General features: G+C 40.2%; 1 protein-coding gene across 1 annotated transcript; it reads left to right on the top strand.

Moving 5' to 3' along the window:
- The first annotated feature begins 1,176 nt into the window (after positions 1–1,176).
- On the top strand, positions 1,177–21,674 carry LOC148031818 (pentatricopeptide repeat-containing protein At3g09040, mitochondrial-like). Its single transcript, XM_087685491.1, is given in 3 exon segments — positions 1,177–3,953; positions 16,540–19,405; positions 19,407–21,674. Coding segments are annotated over 3 exon segments (5,085 nt in total). The 5' UTR covers positions 1,177–1,812; the 3' UTR covers positions 19,485–21,674.
- The last annotated feature ends 63 nt before the right edge of the window (positions 21,675–21,737 follow it).

The raw sequence follows: 21,737 nt of genomic DNA, 5'->3' as shown, positions 1-21,737 counted from the left end.
GAAAGAAACTATTTGGGGCAACCCCCATCATAGCTCAATTGCCTTTCAGTTAAATCTTTGTAGTCTCCACTTTGTGCTTGACCTATTCTCCCATGAAAGATTCAACCTATTTAAGTAGTTGAGGAAGATAAACATCATCAGGATTTGTGTTAAGGCATAGTGGTAGGCATTCCTTACACCAAGTATTTATAGCCTCTATCTTCCTATGCTCTCTAGCTCTAAGCTTACCATTTAGTGATTTTAGTAAGCTCTCCGACACATCTTGCCCAATTGGCCATCAGTTTCTCTTCCTCCAACCATGTCTCAAGACAAGCTTCCTTAGCCCTTTTTACAAACATGTCATCTTGTAGAAAGGATGCCTTAGAGAAAAGCAAAGGAGGGTCATTGCTTGTGTCATCCTCTTGAGAGATTCTAATGGTGCATAAAGTCAGAATGTGGTCCAAAGAAGAGACTTCTGGGATAGATCGAGGCCAAGTCTCCTAGGTTATGCATCCTTGCCAACATGTTCCATTTGTCCCTCTCTTTCCCAAGCATGCTATCTTAACTGTGTGATTTGTTAGTTTCTATCAAAGTCATGTTCCAATCCCCATAAGGATTGTGCAATTGTGCCTCAACCTTCCCTCTATCTCCCCGCCAAAGCTTATGTCTATTTGATAAGATGTTTGGGGCATACACCATTAGGATGTCATTCTTTTCACCTCCCAATTGCATGCTCATAGCCACATAACTGGCATCACCATTCATAAACCACCCCTCAAACTCATACTTTTCACTGATTAAGAGAATCATACCTCTCCTACTCTGATTGCAAAAGCCTATGATCATCTTGTACATGTTGAAGACCATGTTCTTTGCTTCTTCTCTACGAAGCTTGACATCTTGGAATGAGACAAAGGTAGATTTCTTTTTCTAAAAACTTGCCTCTTTTTGTAGCCTAGCTCCCAGACCCCTTACATTCCATGATATCATTGTGAATTTGAGGGTGCTTGTCATGTTGCTAGTGAAGATCATCTCCATCCTCGAACATCTCCTCTTCTCCATCCAAGGCTGCATACCATCCACGAAGGGTTTGTGGGCCAACTTCTTAAGGGAGATCTTTTGCTTACCTTTAGGCTTTTTTTTTCCCCTAATGGTTGCTTTGGCTTTAGAACTTGGTTCTCTTTGTCCCTTATGCATTGTGCCTTAACCTCCTCCTTCACAATTGGGACTTTGGGCCTCTCATTGTATGAGATCTTCTAGCTGGGCTTTTAGAAGTTCCTTCATCCTTCTTTGGCTTCTTGGCAGCGTTCCTACCCTCATGAGCTTTCCCCCGCTCCATATCTCTTCTAGGACACGCCATTGCGAAGGGTCCCCTCTCCTTATAGATGAAGCAACTGCTCGGGTACGCCGAAAACTTTGCATCAGTTAGTAGTTGGGTGCCGTGTGCATCAAAGGCTTTGAGTATCTTCAGTTGGGGCCTGTTCCTGTCTTAGAGAATGCAAGCACTCCTCTTGTTTGATGACGCTGACCAAGGCCGTGGTAGAAGGAGCGTAAAGGACTCTCCCCAGCGCTTCAGCCAATCTCTCCGTCCATGCAAACCGACAGCCTTGAGAAACTAGCCCATGCCGAGCACTCGTGCAACAGAAATGTTTCTCTCCTAGTGGAGAAACTTGTAGATCATGGTGAGTAGATGGGGTTGCCTTAGTATCCGATTGCGCAAGTATCAACAGATGCTGCTGGTTTGACTGCAGTCTCGTTGGCCTGTTTGGCTCATGGCTTCCCCTCTGAAATCTCTGGGTTTTCTTGAGTTTCTTTCGCCTGCAACGCACCGGAATGGCGTGCAGGGATCCATACTTGCTATTGAGGGAATCCCAATTCTGGCACAATCGACACAGCAAGAAGGTAGGACAGCACACTCTGTTCCAATTCTATACATCTGCATCCATTCATTGCGAAGAAAGCACAAGGTCCCCCGACTTCAGGCACAGACAGACAAAGCTGCCCGGTCGGCACAATCCGCAGAAGGAGATGAGAGTGAGAGCTGCAGAATTCGATGCCATTCGGGCCCTTATGGACTCCATCAAGGATTGTGGCAAACAGAAGGACCTCGACAGAGGCAGCAGGATCCATGCTGATATCCTCAAAACAGGACTGCTTAAGAGGGACATCTATATTGGCACTGCTCTAGTCCGAATGTTTGCCCGGTGCGGTGCACTTGCACAATCTCAAGAAGTGTTCAATGGGCTTCCAGTTCGGGATGCAGCATCTTGGAATGCACTAATCGCTGGATACGCACAGCATGGGCTCGCTGAGGAGGCTCTCAACTGCCTTGGACGGATGCGAGATGAGGGCTTCTCCCCAGATGCAGTTACTTTTGTATGCATTTTGAAGGCTTGCAGCAGTATAGGTGCACTCCAGAAAGGTGAAGAGATACATGCAGAGGTGCGCAGGCTGGGATTATTGGAAAATCACAATATTTTACTCAGCACTGCCTTGGTGGACATGTACATCAAGTGTGGTGCGCTTGTGAAAGCGCAACAAGTGTTTGATGGGCTTCTAATACGGGATGCAGTCTCTTGGACTGTGCTAATTGCTGGGTATGCCCAGCATGGGCTTGGCAAGGAGGCTCTGAATTGCTTTGGCTGGATGCAAGATGAGGGCTTCTCCCCAGATGCAACAACCTTTATATGCATTTTGAAGGCTTGCGGCACAGTAGGAGCAACTGAGAAAGGTGAAGAGATACATGCAGAGGTCCAGCGGCGGGGCTTATTGGAGAATCATGATATTGTCCTGGGAACAGCATTGGTGGACATGTATGCCAAATGCGGTGCTCTTGCCAAAGCACAACAAGTGTTTGATGGGCTTCTTGTACGGAATGCAGTCACTTGGACTGTGCTAATTGCTGGATATGTGCAACATGGGCTTGGTGAAGAAGCTCTGAATTGCTTTGAACGGATGAGGGATGAGGGCACCCTCCCAGATGCAGCGACATTTGTATGCATTTTGAAAGCTTGCGGCAGCATAGGAGCAGCTAAAAGGGGTGAAGCAATACATGCCCAGGCATGCAGGATGGGATTATTGGAAAATCACCATCTTGTTTTAGGCACTGCATTGGTGGACATGTATGCCAAGTGTGGTGTGCTTGCCAAAGCGCAAGAAGTGTTTGATGCGCTTCCAGTACGGGATGCAGTCTCCTGGACTGTACTAATCACTGGGTATGCTCAGCATGGGCTTGGTGAGGAAGCTTTGAAACGCTTTGAACAGATGCGAGATGAAGGTTTCTTTCCAGATGCAGCCGCTTTTATCTGCATTTTGAAAGCTTGTGCAAGCATAGAAGCAACCAAGAAGGGTGAAGCAATACACGCTGAACTCCGTAGTTTGGGTTTATTGGAAAGTGATGATTTAATGCTAGGCACTGCATTGGTGGACATGTATGGCAAGTGTGGGGCACTTGCCAAAGCCCAACGAGTGTTTGATGGGCTTCCAGTAAAGAATGCCGTCTGTTGGAATGCACTAATTGCTGGATATGTCCAGCACGGATATGGTGAAGAGGCTCTGAACTGCTTTGAGAGGATGCGAGATGAGGGCTTCTCCCCGAACACAAGCACCTTTGTGGGCATTTTGAAAGCTTGTGGCAGCATAGGAGCAACCGAGGAGGGTGAACAGATACATGCTGAGATTCGCAGGCTGGGTTTACTGGAAGATCATAATATTATGCTGGGCACTGCGTTGTTGGACATGTATGTCAAGTGCGGTGTACTCGTCAAAGCGCAAGAAGTGTTTGATGAGCTTCCAGTACGGGATGCAGTCTCTTGGACTGCACTCATGTCTGGATATGCTCGGCTTGGTAGGGCTCAAAAGGTTTTTGACTTGTTCAGCAAAATGAGAGGAGAATGTATAGAGCCAGATGGTGCCACTTTCAGTGTTTTGCTTACTGCTTGCAGTCATGCAGGTCTAGTGGAGGAAGGGCAAAAGTATTTTGATATTATGAGCAGTGTCTATAGCATCATCCCGACTTTAGAACATCATGCGTCCCTGGTTGAACTTTTCAGCCGTGCCGGCCACTTTGACAAGGCAATAAGCGTGATAAAAAGGGTACCAGATTCTGACTTGTGGTTGGTTCTTTCAGATTCCTGTCAAAATTGCGGAAATGTGGAGCTTGGAAAATGGGCCTTTGAACAAGCATTGCAGCTGGGTGATAAGTGTGCTGCAGCATATTATTATGTCTGCATGAGTAATATATATGCAGCTGCTGGCATGCAAGAAGAAGCGGATAAGGTTGAGGCTTTGAGAACAAAAAATGGAAAATGGAAGATGCCAGGACGTTGTTGGTGGACTGATGTAGGTGGAGCTGTACATTCATTTATGGTAGGGGATAAAGGTCATCCTCAGAGCAATCGTTTGTATGCAAAGCTTAAAGACATACATAAAAATTTACGGCTAGAAGGGTATTCCCCACATTTGCATTGGGTATTACAAGCAATGCCAGATGATGGAAAGGAATATATGGTTTGTGGGCGTTGTGAAAAGTTTCCCACTGTACATGCAATTGCTAGTTTACAAGAACAAGTACAGCAGCTCATTTAATGTGAGGGTTCCAAGGTAGGACTCCTGGATTACCCATGCTAGTGAAGCCTCTATGGAAAGGGTTATGGATATACATTAGTCATGTTTTGTATATTATAGGATGCAAGAGATCTCAAAGTCAACTATGTTATGGTAGAGACCAAGCCTCAATGACATTTTGTCAATATGAAAATTCCACTAATGGTTATCCAAAAGGATGAACCATTCTACCACATGGCAATGGAATAAATGATAAAAACTGTAAACAAGTTAGCAAAGTGGACAATTGCAAAATTAATGAAAAGGAAACAACCTAGACTGCTAAAGAACTTAATATTTGGAATAGTTTTGATAGGTCTTGAAAGATAAGGGAAGATTACAATTGTTGACATTATATGCACACTACATGAAGACAAGATTGAGAGCATTCTGCAAGCATTCTGCAAGCTATAAATTTAGTTGCTTTTTGGGGGAACCTTGATGGTTGATGAGAATTAGAAACTAGCTTGTTGTGAAGTTGTGATACACAAGGATGGACATGCAAACCATGAGCATGGAAGCATGTATTTGTTCTCAACATTAGGGCCTAAATGACCAATTTAAATTGTTGGGTTTTGAAAAGTTCCATCACATGTTAGGAGTGTATGCAGTATGAAATTTTAGAGTATTTATAAGAATGGAACACTTGAATTCGATTTCCTTGATTACTCAAGTTGACTACTTGACCATTTTGGTTATTGATAGTATTGCTGACATATCATAAGTATTGTGATAATCCCCTTATGTAAAGAAATTCATAGAGTAAGGTATTAGTCTAACAAAAGATACCTAATTGTAGATGGAAAGAGCTCGCACAAACTGGACTCTTAACCAAAGCATGCCATAGACCAACATTGACATTGATGGAATTATGTCCTATACATAAGGTCAAAATAAAAACTAGATTGAAAAGTAAAATCCTACAATATTAGTAATGGCTTGATTTGTTAAAGCACTCTTATTGTATAGCATGGCAATCTATTCCTTGACATATTCTATGGTCTTAGTGAGCCTTATTAATCTTATATCAAAACCCTCTCATATGATATATAATTGGATATCTCTCAAGGAATACAATTAAGTTTTGAACGTTTGATAAATTTCTATTTGATATATGCTCAAGTTATGTTTGACATTCTAATTTTAACTTAAAAACTTTTCATTATGGAACTTTCTGAGTCCCTTTTTCTACGTCTCACACTCCTTACATCCAAATCTTATCATATCATATATCAATGGAAAGCTCTTAAGAAGTAGATGATATATATCTAGAGTTCAATATTGAAGTTTGAAGTAGATGCTAAATATGTAAAGCTCCATTTTTCAAAAGCAAAAGATGATGTGGAACTTATTAGAGGGTCAACAAAAGCCTAATGAGTCCTAAAAAGTTGAATGCAGAGCATCTACAATCTAATTCTCATGAGTATCTGATCTAACACTTTGTTGATTGTTCTTGTGTTTTCCATTCTATTTAGGACTTGCTAATGTCCTCATGATATACTCACTATCTAACATGCTTAACATTTAAATAAGATTTAAGCTATTAAATTTCCTTAGTTTAAAGTTTAAACTAATTGCTTGCAACTCATAGAGTATAATTTAAGATTTAGGGTGACAATCCATTTGAGTACTTGAATTACATGATGAGTGCATTACATCATTTTCCTTTGAGAAAATTTGAGATATCCTCATCTGGAGAGGAACTAGTGGCTCGCTCTACCTATGTGGTATTCTAGATAATTTTTTCATTGTACAAGATATTTTCATAGCATGCGAGGCTCGCGAGGCTTCTGTCAAATATCAAGAATTCTTTCATGCTACATTTCAAGAACTTCTTGAGCTCAGATTACAATTTGCTCATCATCTAGTTGGATTAAGAGTTGCAAGATTTCATTCATATAACCTGGAGAAAAAGTTGGAAGCACACAATACAAAGTGTGTCGAGAAGTATCAATGCAAAATATCATACAAGACTAATTCGTCCCTAAAGTGAATGGGCATATGTACAAAGCCAAGGGGAAAGAAACCTCATAGCGAGGTAAAAAGGTACCCGGATGGTCCTAAGTGTGTTCGAATATTTCATAATTGAAAGATGGTGACAATCCCCCTTGAGAGTGATGTGGTGAACAAGAGCTGGTACTAAATATAGGGAAATACCAAACCCTTTGGACTATGATCCATCCACAAAGGGGAGTAAGCCCAAATGTTTACCAAAAGCTTCGAACTTCTCACAATGCAAAGCTTTTGTAAAAAGATATGAAATTTATCATATTTCTCCGATAGAGAGTCTCTCCCTTACATAATAATCATGTGCCTCAATGTGCTTAGTCTAAGCTTGGAACATTGGGTTTCATGCACTATTAATGTGCTCTAATTGTTAGTTAAGTTAGTGACGAAAGATGATCATCCAACACCCAAATCAAACCAAAGTCATGTGAGCCTAGCACACTCAAGTGTATTTATGAAAGTTTCCTTGTACTTTGCTTCACAACTAGAAGTGGCCACCATGGACTTGCTTCTTGCTCAAAACCACGATATTCACAAGTTCCAAGCATAAATGAAAAACCACTTTTGAATACACATATCATAATAACCAACCCAATTAGAATCCAAAATACACGTAAACCTAACACGAATGATCCTCCCTTGGGATAAACAACCCAAGGTATTGAGTACCACTCAAATATTGAATAATATACTTAACTACTTGCCAATGCCTAATGGTTGGGCTATGTGCAAACTTCCTTGTTTGTCACACTACAAATTGAATCTCAATCATTGTAATGCATACATAAAGCACCGAATGGGCCATTGAAAGAGAAATATATGAAAGCAATCTAGTATCATGAAGGCTCAACTTCAAACTTGTCTCTATAGGAATAGTAATAGGCTCACAATCCTCAAGACCAAATCTATGCAACAATGTCTCAACATACTTTAATTGGCATAAAGAGACTCCACTAGCAATATGTTTCTCATTAGGACCAATGAATTGCAAGTAATTGATACAAACCTTAATGATTAGAGGCGCATCACTTTCATATCTAACATAGAAGGTACTCTCAGTTGGACTACTTTGAAAATCACATGTAGTTGATTATATATACTTATTCTCATGCCAATTTGCACATTTTTCTTTCTTGCCCTTTCTGAATAAAATCTTGAGATTGAAATGCATATATTTCCTTATGTAAATCACCACTAAAAAAATGTAGTTTAATATGCAATTGATGTATATCCCAACCATACATAGTTGCTAATGCACAAATCTTACGAAATGTCTTCATATAATAAGTGGGAGCAAAGGTGTCATCAAAGTCAATACCCTTCTATTGAGCATAGCCCTTTGTCATAAGTCTAGCCTTATAGAGATCAATACTACCATCTAGCTTACTTTTCAACTTGTAAGCCCACTTTTTACTACCAATAGCCTTTTGGATAGGAAACACGTCACACAAGAACCAAGTGTCATTGTTAACCATAACATTATAGTTAGGCTGCATAGTTGCCCTTCAGTCTTTTTGAATTTCCTATCTCTCTAAAAGAAATATGTCGATCCTTATCACTCATAGCAAAAAGAGCCAGTGCATTAGAATTTGATTTATTAGATACATTATGCTAAAATGAGTAATGATTAGATGAAGATGCATCCAATTTACTATATTGTAATATTTGCACCAACCATTTTGAAATAGTCTTGGACTTCTCAATCTTTGCTCTCTCTTTAAGTATATTATCCAAATTTGCATAAAGAATAGATTGATTTATGAATTTCTTAGAGACCTATATAGGCTGAAGAACTACCTCATTTGGTGCTACATTCACTATTTATCACTAGAAAGAGGCAACAAAGTGTCATATATGTCCTATGAGTTTATATCTATCTCCTTGGTAGACGAAATGGTACATGAAAGTAAATGTTGCACAACATCTTCTATAAAGATGACATTAGGACTAAAAAATATTCTTAGTTTGTGGCGAGAAACTTCATAATCTTATCATCCAAACTTTTGCAACATTAAATAATAATGTAAAATTTGGAAAACAAAAAACACACAAGTGAGCAACAAATTGAATTTTTCTATATCAAGCCTTATTTAGAGTGATAAAGTACACCTATTTAGTATATAATGATATGTGGATAACAATATATAAGATATGTAGATAACAATATTGAGTCAAAAACCATGTGACAAACATTGACTTTTGATCATACATCATGTCATCTCCATGCGAGATCTTTTCTCTCTCTTCTATTGTTGCAGTGTATACAACACTGTATGTACCATATACATGTGAGATCTATTCTTTCTCTCAACTATACCATTTTGGTGCGGTAGATTATAGCTATGGTATTGTACATTAGTATATTATACTTTAACAAAAAATATGTTAAATTCTTAAGACATATACTTTCCTCCTCGATCAAAACAAAGAGTGTCCACTTTAATCCTAACAAATTCTCAATGATACACACAATATGCTTGAACAAGAACACTTTAGAATTATTTTCAAAGGATACACCCATGTGTGTCTCGAGTAATCATCAATGAAAGTTATGAATATATGTAATTGTCAAAAGATTGTGTTTTAATCCATCAAACCACAAGTATCACTATATACAAGTTACAATTTGTGAATAGCTCTCGTTGAACCATCATTTGGAAAGGGAGAACATTGCATTTTATACAACATAAAACCCTCATGAATGTATGTTATAATTGATTCTAGAGTAGAAAATGAAGACACCACATCATACATTTACAAATGAGTAACCTAAAAAAATTCAGATAACCAAAATATCCATGCTAGAGTTTTACATTCAAAACAAGCTTAGAATCTATAACTACGCATGCTATATCTTTCACACATTTTCCATAATTGTTGAGCTTGTAATACATAATATATAGTGAGCTAGATGCAGTAATTGTATTACCACATGAGAGATCATGAGTTGTCCATATTCATACAGACATGCAAGAATAATGTAACAAAAGGTCATAATATTCATCCCCACTAGTAGTAAGTAATTTGACTACAAAATCCATGATTATAGACTCCCACTTCTTATGTAGAATGTCAAAGGGTTGAAGTTTTCCTAGCAACTTGTTTCTTTATGCCTTAACCCTTTGGCAAGTTAGGCACTAGGTCACATATGAGTATATATCCCCTTTCATTTCTAGCCAATGGTAGCTCCTTTGAACAATGTTAATGGACTCAATATAGCCTAGATGTACAAATATTGGTCCATCATGAGTTTTTCACAAGATCTTAACTTTAACAACTTAATTCTCTAGAATAAAAAGGCAATCTTAGAAATAGAGACACATGTTGCTTGTACAATAGTCCTTTATCTTGGCTCGTTCCTTGTTTGAGCTTTCACCCTGGAGCATTTTGACAATGAGTAGTTTATATGAACTTCCTCCCCAATAGATAGTGTCTCCATTGTTCCAAGGCATGAATAACTACAAATAGCTCTAGGTCATGTGTGACATAGTTGGATTTGTAAGGTTTCCACTTCTGAGAGGTATAAGCCACATGCCTTCTTGTACCAACACCCCTCCAATCTCAAGTTTTCTTGCATTAGGTATCACTTCAAATTCTTAGTTAAAGTCAACAAGTCTTAGCAATAGGGGCTATGGTTCAACATTTCTTGAGTTTAGTAAAGCTTTCTTGGTGTTGGACTACTATATAATTGGAGTGTGTTTCTTCAAGAGATTGGTTCGAGGTTCGACTCTATAAGACAATAATACTTCAGAAAGATTAAATATCACGCCATCAATCCAAATAATCCTCAATTTTATTTGACCATTTAGGGAATTGGCCAATCTAGGATGTTCTTCACATTCACAGGATCTATTGAGATTTCTTTGATAGAGATAACATAACCCCAAGTATTTAATCTTATTCATGAAAATTATATGCTTGTTTTTCTTGGCATAGAGCTTGCCTTTGCAAAGGGCTTGGATCACACTATTAAGATGAATCTCATGATCCTTTGGAGGTTTGGAATATACCTGCATACCGTCAAAGAATACTAGCACAAACTCATATAGGTATGGCCAAAAGTATCTTGCATCGATTGACCAAAGATTGTTGGGGCATTGGTCAATCCAAATGGCATGATGCGGACCAAGAACTCAAATTCATATCTAGTGCTGAAGACAATCTTTGGGATATCCTACTTCTTGATTCACATTTTAGAGCATCCTAACCTTAAGATTTTTTTTGTTGGAGAAATCCTTAGCCCCATATATTTGGCCTAGGAGTTTGTCAATTTTGGGTAAATGGTTTAGTCCTTCAAAGTCAATACAAAGGGATCTATGCTTCTCTTTTAGAAAAGAGCAAGTGCTACCCTAAGTGAGACTATTACTTAGGCAGGTGAAGTCTTGTTCAATTAGCTACCTTAGTTGCTTCTTAGGCTTGATAGCTTCAAAGGTGTACATCTTGTATGGTCTTTTGGATACATGCTCTGCTCTATGGATCAATTCTATCTCATGGGCAACTCCTTTGTTTAGAGGTAACTATGTGAAATCTTCTAGGAGGTTATAATTAAAGTCTTTGATATAGAGGTAACATTCATTGCTTGGACTTTTCAACCTTGTTCAGTCTAATCATATAAATTAGTTGTCCCTTTCTTAGCCCCTTATAAAGTTCACTTACCTTGGCTAGTTGGACTCTTATGCTCCCTAGTTTCCCTTAACTCTATACATTGTTCCCTTCTAGTTCTTGAAAGATAACATTCCCTTTAGCACATAGGATTTGGGCTTTATTCCATTTAGGTACCTTTCAAGGTAAATTTTGGCTCATGAACACTATAAAATTCATTCATCATGATGGATTCAAGGGATGATGGTAACCCTTTCATAGCTTGATTTATTTGCAAAATGGATTCAAAGGAGTATCATCCTTTCACAGCTTGATTTGCTCCATAGTATAGAAAGCTTCGGTTACCCCATGACCTTAGTACCATTGTTTGCATCGTAGCTTGGCCTCATAGGTGAGACAAAGGTGTGTAGACATGGATTGATTCACAATAGTGATTTAAGCCTCCATATCTTGTTTTGTCTTGGATCATTCTCTATTAAAGTTTGGTGGCAAGTTTTCTTCAAGAGGAATTTCTTTTCTTTGGAGCTCCTTATAAGTATCATCCATTGTCAAGCCTTTGTGATTTTGATTAATAAATATGTAAATACTTAGAATTAGATTGCTAAAAAATTAAACCTTCCTCTCTTACGCATGTGTAAATATCATGTCAAAAGATACTTGGTATCCAAATACAAAAGACAATTCATATTCAAATACAATAGAGTTCTAATCATGAACTTCATGTAAAGTTACTAGTACAAAACTATGAAAATTTACTATTATTTCTAAGGCTCTATAAGATGTTGGCAAGGGTGGATATTCCCTAATGGCATATTCATTGCAAGAATATTTCTTGTGTACCATAATAGGGTAAAGGAATAAGACTTGAGTGACTTGATCATAAACCAATTATTGCAATGAAGCATAATTCTGAGTTGAAATTGCTACCACAAAACACATTAAGGCACTCCATGATATATTGCTTTGCAAGAGTGTACTCTGATATTTTGTGTGTAAAAATACTCATGGTGAGTTGTTTTGTTTTGTTTACCAATAACTACCAAAACACTTGCACACACACACACACACACACTCTCTCTCTCTCTCTCTCTCTCTCTCTCTCTCTCTCTCTCTCTCTCTCTCTCTCTCTCTCTCTCTCTCTCTCTCTCTCTCTCTCTCTCTCTCTCTCTCTCTCTCTCTCTCTCTCTCTCTCTCTCTCTCTCTCTCTCTCTCTCTACTTTTTCCCAAGTGTTTTAAAACAAAATTGTGATTCATGTTGAAGCAAAAGGTTATTGTTGAATAAGGAAAATTTAGCAAAAAGAACAGGAAAATCATGGTCTTTAGAGCACTTTTCGTTATAGGCCATGCAGATTAGCAATGCAAGGAGCAAAAGTAACTACAATTGTACTCACTTTATGCTGTGGAAGCAACATCGCAATGAGACACGAGACAATCCAAAAACCATGGGAAATTTATGTGTTCATGGTTACCTAGTGTGGTTCAACTCTTTTATTGGACACATGCCAAGCACAAAATTGCAAAACCATTAATTTTGGCATGTTTGTTATAATAATGACTGACAAATGAAATTTTCTTTCATCATTGTACTCATATACCAAGTGTTGCATTCAACTCTCTCTCTTGTCACCCTCTTGCTCTTCATGTCTTCTTGTTTCTCTATATAAGCTATTCTCTATAGACATGGTGGCCAACAAGGTTGTGTTCGACAAAGTTTTGCCTATGCTCCATGAGTGCCTTGAAGTTTTTGTGGTTGGGTTAACCCTATTTTGAGAAACTTTCATTTACCTGCCATGGAGCACTACACCTATTCACCCTAAGATCAAGGCCATCGTTATCTAGTTGCATCAAGGGATGGTGATGCAACTTGGTCGACCACGCTATGAGTTTTCAACAAAATGCATATGGGAGTGCTTGTTACTCCTACTAGTTCTAGTAAGGAAGAGAAATCAATGCCTTTTCATGCTTCTTTTGTAAACAGCCCAAGTAAGATTAGCACAAGATCATTCAAGTTTCATCTTCATTTTTGAAGTTTAAATTTTTTCATTTTATTAAACTCCTATGGGTAAATCAAAGAAGAAACAAAAGAGGTGCAAATTATTCTTTGAGTATGCAATACAATATAAATGGTTATGAGTCATCATAGTACATACAAAAATGACCATTAGATAAGACCATGGATACCCAAGCAGTGGGTGTACATGCCACCAACAAGGTGCCTTGGAGAGAACTTGATGTCGATGTTGATCATACTAGCTCCTGAAAATAGAGAAGATTCATAGGAGGTCTCGATGTTTGTCAACAATGCCTTTGAAGGAGCACATGTCCCCTCATGTAAACTTAGACTAGGACAGACTTCAAACATTTTCTCTATATTAATGAGCCTTATAAAGAAGGGAACTCTTGCAAGTATTTCTACATGGTTACTCTATGCTCATTGGAAAATCCATGTTGTGTTCACTTGGTTGGCAAAGCATAGCTGTAATGGCAATTTTGGCTGCATCAATGTGCATATTAGCTTCCAATTAGGGGCTCATACAATAGGTGTACAAATTAGAGCCTTCTTTAAAGCTTCATAAGCTTGTTAGTATCCATTAATCCACTCCATGTTTACCAAGAGCCTGTACAACGGTCTTGCAATGGATGCATAGTTGAGCATGAAGTGTCTATAGTAACAAGTGTGTCCAAGAGAACATTGAACTTGCTTTGTATTTTCTGGTAGAGACAGTTCCACAATGACTAGAATCTTTGAGATGTCAATCATTATTCCATTTCTAGACACAACATATCCTAGAATGATACCATGTTTTATCCAAAAATTGACACTTGAGTAGATTTAAGGACACATTATATTGCCTACACCTTTCAAGGTAGAGTGAAGTTTCTTTAAGTGTTCATCCCATGAGGAATTAACGCAAAGGTCATTGATAAATACTTCAACGTATTTGCGGAGCATGTCCTTAAAAATCATACACATTAAGCTTTTGAAGATCATTGGTGCATTTGCCAAACCGAAGGGGGTGACAATGTATGGGAACATCCCCCATTCAATAGCAAATGTGGTTTTATGCCAGTCCATCAGGGTGTACTTGCATCTAAGAATCCATCGAGGAAGTTGTATGCCTCCTTGCTTGCCAAGGTCTAAGGGTGAAATCCTAATCGCTTGTGATTGAGCACTTCAAATATTCCAATTGTGCTAGCCCAGACTTAACTCTGATGACTCTAGCATCCACAATGAGTTTGTCCACCTTCTTCGATTTAGGATCCACCATGATTTGTTCTATGGTTTTGCCATTGGAATCATATTCTCTAGACTTTTCGTCCTCATCATCTTCACTTTGAATATCAATAGGTTGGTGCAACCTTGTCCATTTATACTCATACTATTGAAGTAGCTCTTTGAATATCAGTAGGTTAGTTTCAAGGTGGTTCTTTAGACACCATCGCCACTAAGCGAGAATCTTTCTCAACTTTCTGAAATAAGGCATGAGCACAATCCTAGCTTTGGCATCTTGTATACATAATCGATAAGTGCACTACCAATGACAACATCCTTTTCAAGGCCATCTCTTATGTTCTGGTCATGTACCATCTTGCCTTGCCTTATGGCCACTAAAATGGAACTTGCTTTCAAGAAAGGCAAAAGTATGGCTTTGTCTAGAATCCTATAATGTTAGGTCAAAAAGTTCTGGATTCTTCATAAGGATAGTTATTATCAAATCTAAGGTGCTAGGTTGGGTCATGTGTGTAGTAAGCTTACATTCACTAGTTTGGTTGAGTGTTTCATTTGCTTTTCTTTACTCCTCTTCTTCTGTAAATGGTACGCCAAGCATGGATAGAATGTGCATGCAATCTTGTTCATCATCCGAATTAGTGGATATATTTGCTAATGGAATTTGATGTGTAGTATGATTTGCATCCCCCTAAAGCACATCGGATATAGTATTAAGATCAATGGCATGACTTTCTAGCTTTCCATCTCAACCCTCAACACGTCCTACTAATTCCTGAAGAAGACTAGTCCATTACCCCAATCCTTAATGAGTCAAGTACTTTGCATCTAAGGCCGGTCTAAAGGTAACTTGTAATGGACCCCCTTCATCACAATGAAGATCACTGTGAAGTTGGTTTTTGTCAAGGCAATCCTTCAGCACACCTAGTATTCAAACTTTATAACTATCAGCCACCATAGTTAAATTAAAATGTATGTTCTTCCTCACCCTCCATCCAACATTTAAATGCTTCCAAAGGTTGGGGGTACTGCACATTAATAACCTAAGAGACATTGTCACATTGGTCAAAGACAACAAGGTGACAAGAAAGCGATAGCTAGAAATAATTGACAAAGTCAAGAAGTGGGTATAAGAAGCTCAAGAAGCTAAGCAAGCACCCAATTCTGCATTCTACCTAAGTGGCATATGGCTGTCAAGCACCATGCCACAATGTTACCATAGACAAGGACATGAATTAACTAATTATATGGATTGAAGTAAATACATCTACTTTGAAGAAGCACCAATATCATATGAGTCACGTAGATACGCCAGTAGGAATTGTACATATCATCATCACCAAGTATGTTGTGTATGTTAATGTGTGACGATGAATGTGACAAGCATATAAAAGAAACATATAACGATGTATGCATAAATATTCAAGCGTTTACACAATTGTTTGTCTAATCGATTAACTCTAATGCTCTACCACCATGAGTTCTATGAGATGCATGTTTGTACATTTATGGAGAGAGAGAGAGAGAGAGAGAGAGAGAGAGAGCGAGATTAAACACCATCGCGTTATAGTCACCTAATGGTCTGCGTTTGCACGGGTCCTCGAGTGGAGCGCTCGTCAGTGTTAATGTGCAAAAATCTTACTCTGTGTATTCACGTAAAAGACATGGTGATATATACTTTGATTCACACCATTGTACTGATATATGGCCGCTCATTCGCAAATCGGCTCTCCGTTTTCTTGTGCATAACAGATTTCTGAAGCATCGGGATGGCATGCAGGGACCTAGACAATCTGTGGAAGGAGTCCCAATTCCGGCACAATCGGAGCAGCACCAACAAGGTATGAATCGCCACGATCTGTTACAATAGCTTGCAATTGCATTCATTCATTCATTCTTTCGTTAGAGAGTGAGCACTTTTGGACGTTGCATCAGCCGAGGGCCCCTGTGTTCAGGCGCAGACAGACCAGGCAGCCCCCACACATGGACTCTGGGCACAATCCACCTTGCATCCAAGAGGACTTGAGAGTGAAAGCTGGAGAGTCGTGTACTGTACGGGACCTCATGGACTCAATCAAGGCTTGTGGCAAACAGAAGGACCTGCCTAAAGGGAGCAGAATACATGCTGACATTGTCAAAACAGGATTGCTTCAAAGGGACATTTATATCGGCACTGCTCTCATCCGAATGTATGCCAGGTGTGGTGTGCTTGCCAAAGCTCAAGAAGTGTTCGATGCACTTCCAGTACGGAATGCAGTCGCTTGGAACACACTAATCACTGGATATGCGCAGCATGGCCTTGGTGAGGAGGCTCTAAGTTGCCTTGAGCAGATGCGAGCTGAGGGCTTCTCCCCAGATGCAATCACATTTGCATGCATTTTGAAAGCATGTGGCAGTATAGGAGCAACTGGGAAGGGTGAAGAAATACATGAGGAGGTCCGCAGGCTGGGGTTATTGGATAGCCATGATATTGTGCTTGGCACAGCATTAGTCAACATGTATGTGAAGTGTGGTGCACTTGCAAAAGCTCAAAAAGTGTTTGATGGGCTTCCTGTACGGGATGCATTCTCTTGGACTGTGCTAATTGCTGGATATGCCCAGCACGGACTCTGTGAGGAAGCTCTGAAGTGCTTTGGGCGGATGCAAGATGAGGGCTGCTCTCCAGACGCAATCACCTTTGCATGCATTTTGAAAGCTTGTGGTACCATAGGAGCATTCGTAAAGGGTGAAGAGATACACGTCGAGGTTCGTAGGATGGGATTATTGGAAAATCATGATGTTGTGCTTGGCAATGCATTGGTGGACATGTATGCCAAGTGTGGTATGCTTACTAAAGCACAGCAAGTTTTTGATGGGCTAATAGTATGGGACATAGTATCTTGGAATGTGTTAATTTGTGGATATGCCCAAAATGGTTTTGGTGAGAAAGCTTTGAACTGCTTTGGGCAGATGCGAGATGCGGGCTTCTCCCCAAACACAATAACCTTTTTGTGCATTTTGAAAGCTTGTGGTAGCATAGGAGCGACTGAGAAGGGCAAAGAGATACATGCTGAGGTCCATAGGCTAGGGTTATTGGAAAGCCATGATATCGTGCTTGGCAATGCACTGGTGGACATGTATGTGAAGTGTGGTGCACTTGCCAAAGCACAAGGAGTGTTCGATGGGCTTCCAATACGGGACGCAGTCTCTTGGACTGCGCTGATTGCTGGGTATGCACAGCATGGGCTTGGTGCAGAAGCTCTGAGCTGCTTGGAGCGGATGCGAGATGAGGGCTTCTGCCCAGATGCAGCCACCTTTGTATGCATCTTGAAAGCGTGCGGCAGCATAGGAGCAACCAAGAAGGGTGAAGACATACATACTGAGGTCCGCAGGCTGGGTTTATTAGATACTAACGATATTGTGCTAGGCACTGCTTTGGTGGACATGTATGCCAAATGTGGTGCAGTTACCAAAGCACAAGAAGTGTTTGATGGGCTTCCAGTACGAAATGTTGTTTGCTGGAATGCGCTAATTGCTGGATATGCTCAGAACAGGCTGGCTGAGGAAGCTCTCAACTGCTTTAGACGAATGCGAGATGAGGGCTTCTCTCCGACAGCGGTCACGTTTGTATGCATTTTGAAAGCTTGCAGTACCATAGGATCAACTGAGAAGGGTGTAGAGATTCATGCAGAGGTCCGTAATCTGGGGTTATTGGATAATCATGACATCATGCTCAGCACTGCACTAGTGGACATGTATGCTAAGTGTGGGGAACTTGCCAAAGCACAAGAAGTGTTCGATGGGCTTCCAGTAAGGAATGTAGTAACTTGGACTGCGCTGATTGCTGGATATGCCCAGCATGAACTTGGTGAGGAAGCTGTGAACTGCTTTAAGCAGATGCGAGATGAAGGATTTTTTCCTAATGCAGTTACCTTTGTGTGCATCTTAAAAGCCTGCGGCAGCGTAGGAGCAATTGAGGAGGGTGAAAAGGTACATGCTGAGGTCCGCAGGCTGGGATTATTGGCAAATCATGATATTGTGCTTGGAACTGCATTGGTGGACATGTATGCTAAGTGTGGCGTCCTTACCAAAGCGCAAGATATGTTTGATGAACTTCCAGTTCGGAATGTCGTCACTTGGAATGTCCTTATGGCTGGATACGCTCGGCTTGGTAAGGCTGGAATGGTTTTCAAGTTATTTAGCAAAATGAGAGGAGACTTTATAGAGCCAGATGGTGTGACTTTCAGTGTTTTGCTTAGTGCTTGCAGTCATGCAGGTTTAGTGGAGGAGGGGCAAACATACTTCGATATCATGAGCAATGTTTATCATATCATTCCAAATCTAGAACACCACACTTGTTTGGTTGATCTTTTCAGCCGTGCAGGTCATTTTGACAAGGCAATAAGTGTGATAGAGAAGGTATCGGACTCTAATCTGGCACTGGTGCTGTCAGATGCTTGTCAGTTTTCAGTAAATGTGGCGCTTGGGAGATGGGCCTTTGAGCATGCATTACAGTTGGATGATGAATCTGCTTCAGCATATGTGTGCATGGGTAACATATATGCAGCTGCAGGCATGCAAGGAGATGCAGAAAAGATTGAGGATTTGAGAACAAGAGCTGGAGCATGGAAAATACCAGGTCATTGTTGGTGGACTGATGTAAGTGGAAATGTGCATTTATTCACTGTGGGTGATAAGAGCCATCCCCAGAGCAATTGTATGTACGTAAAGCTAAAGGATATTGGTAAAAAATTACGGTTGGAAGGGTATTCTCCACATTTGCATTGGATGTCACAATCCATCTCAGATGATGGAAAGGAATGTAAGCTGCTTGTGCATAGTGAGTAGGTGGTCATTGCACATGCTCTCAGGGATATACTTGAAGGTAACACCTAAATATGTCAAGAGGATGCATGTTGTAGTGACTGCTATTTTGCCACATTGGTTATCTCAAAGATTGAGAGGAACAAAATTCAGGTCAAATATGCACATCCTGTTCACACATTTTGAGGATGGGGAATGTATTTCTGAGCAGAGCTTTCTTGTACTCCAAAGCTGGTGGCTAGGTCATAAGAAGAAGTGAAAGCAGTTAAGATAAGATGAAACACTGCACGAGAGATCTCTAATATAATGTGGAATTTCAGCATCATTTTCTTCCACTTTGATAGAGACTTATCTTGATATGGTCAAAACAATCTTCATTGGGACACGCCATGTATGGTTGTAACTGCGGAGGTACCTTACAGGTGCCCTCACAGTCAAGGCAGCACTGATGAGGAGAGAAGGTGCCAGATTAACTCCAAGTGATGTATCAGATGACTCTTGACTACACACTTTACATTAAGTCTGGTGGACAATACCCATAATACCTTAACAGACCTTTGCGAGCTAGTTAAGTATAGAATCTGAATTTGAAACCTGTGAAGCTTGTAGTGGCAGTGGAACCAGACTGGATCTCAGGACCAATAATCCAGTCGTGCAGTGAATGATGGCAGCAAGCAGTGGAGTTTACATAAGGCAAGGGTTCAAAGCCCGTTCTAGCTCAAACAAGTCAACTTGGGGACATGACACCACAAGCTTCCATATTACTGATGACTGTCCCAAGCAAAGTCAAACGGTACTAACATTGGTGGTGAAGATTTTATGAGCCCCATTTTGGAAGAGAGATCTCGTGTCTGTCCTCTTTCAAGCTGAAGAGAGAGTCGTGAAAATGTATTCACACTCATCAAAACATTTGGCGTGTGGATTCTTATTGCATAAGAGGTTAAAGGTCACAGGAGAAAAGGGCAACATGCCTTCGCTTGTTTTTCTGCCTCCCTGTCTTCTTCTGCCAAAGTTTAAGGCACAAGAGGGGGGTATTTGATAAATCAACTATAGCTGGTGACACTTTTCCGATTGAATCTCCTCATGCTATACTTTGCAGGTCAACTCGTCTCACAAAATTTTGAGAATCTGACAACCTTTCAATCCAGCCTGGATGGGGATGTGGTAGGCCTGCAATACATTTCTCTACTGCTCCGGCTGCCATTGTTTCTCTCTCACCAAGATGTCTCTTCTCCTCTGACATTTCTAGTGATGCTTTCCTTTTTCTTTTCAACAATGCCCCTCTGAAGCTCCACAGAAGCTTCCACTTTTTTTTTTCACTTCCTCGGCTTCAAATAAAAATTAGTCTCTAAATCTAGGTGGCACAGCCAAGGTGCTGCCTGGAAGAACTGAATTCACTGGTGTTGCCACAAGCGGCTGCTGATGCCTTTAGTGGCTGGTGAGTCTGCACTTGCATGGATACATTTGGATGCATAGACTGCATTTATTGTAGATCATTGTTCTGCCCAAAGAAGTGTATTGCAGCTTGAGGAGTCGACATGATGATCTGCATTGTGTAGCTGAGCTTCTGAATCTGTACAAAACTGGATAGCAAATAAGTCACTCGCCTTGCCTGTGAGCAAGTGGGCTGACCACCAGATCACTACTGAATCTCAGGGCACTGGTCATTCACTTCTACCTTGATTGCCTGGCATCCAGTCTATACTGCTTTTCCACCAGTCTATGCTGTTATGCCTCCAGTTGGTAGGTTCTTTGTCTCTAGTCACTTGACAAGCCCACAGTTTCACAAAGCATGCCTGTTGTGAAAGGCCAAACAGTTTCATGATGTTAAAGGAGCCACTGCATTTCGCATCCAAACAAGAACTAGCTGTCTAGGTCCTTGTATAGCGTTCTCTCGAACTTTTCTCTTGATTTCTGCAGGGTTTATATTGTCTATGCACTTTGGTTCTTGTGGACTTTGCTTCTCTCTTCCGAAACAAGTGCTCAAGCCCTGTGGTGTAAAAGGCAAGCACACTGGTATACACCAGTTGTATGGGTTCAAACCCCATCAGGGTGGTCTAACATCTTTAGCTTTTACGACATTATGCTACATTCAAATGCTGCACCGCATTTAAACTCAAAGCTTGAACATCAATTATGTATGTTGAACCCACACATTAGACAATGCACTCTGTCATCAGCTCTTCTCAGCAGTCTTCTCTCAAAAGCTACTTGAAGTGTTACCAAGATCAACTTGCCCTCTCTGCTCAAAATTATATTCTCTTCTCATCTCACTTCCCTTTGTCCTTTTAGCATTTCTGCAATCTAGGGGTGTCCAGCTTAAAAAGGTGTATTAGCAGTTAAACAAGGTAAATTACCAGTTAGACCTTTATTAGCTCATTTAAAAAGTCCCAAAACTCAACATTACCAAAGTTTCTATGTCCCGGAAGCAAACACCAACCTTTTGGGAGGATCCACATCTTTAAATAGAGAGGCTGCCCAGGCACTTCTTTATTCTCGTTTTGTAGATCTA

The sequence above is a fragment of the Lygodium microphyllum genome, chromosome 9, assembly GCF_053477565.2.
Source record: "Lygodium microphyllum isolate KBCC chromosome 9, Lygodium_microphyllum_v1.1.10, whole genome shotgun sequence".
In the NCBI taxonomy this organism is placed as follows: domain Eukaryota; kingdom Viridiplantae; phylum Streptophyta; class Polypodiopsida; order Schizaeales; family Lygodiaceae; genus Lygodium; species Lygodium microphyllum.
The sequence above is the reverse complement of the archived record's forward strand: the minus strand, read 5'-3'. Positions and strand labels throughout refer to the sequence as shown.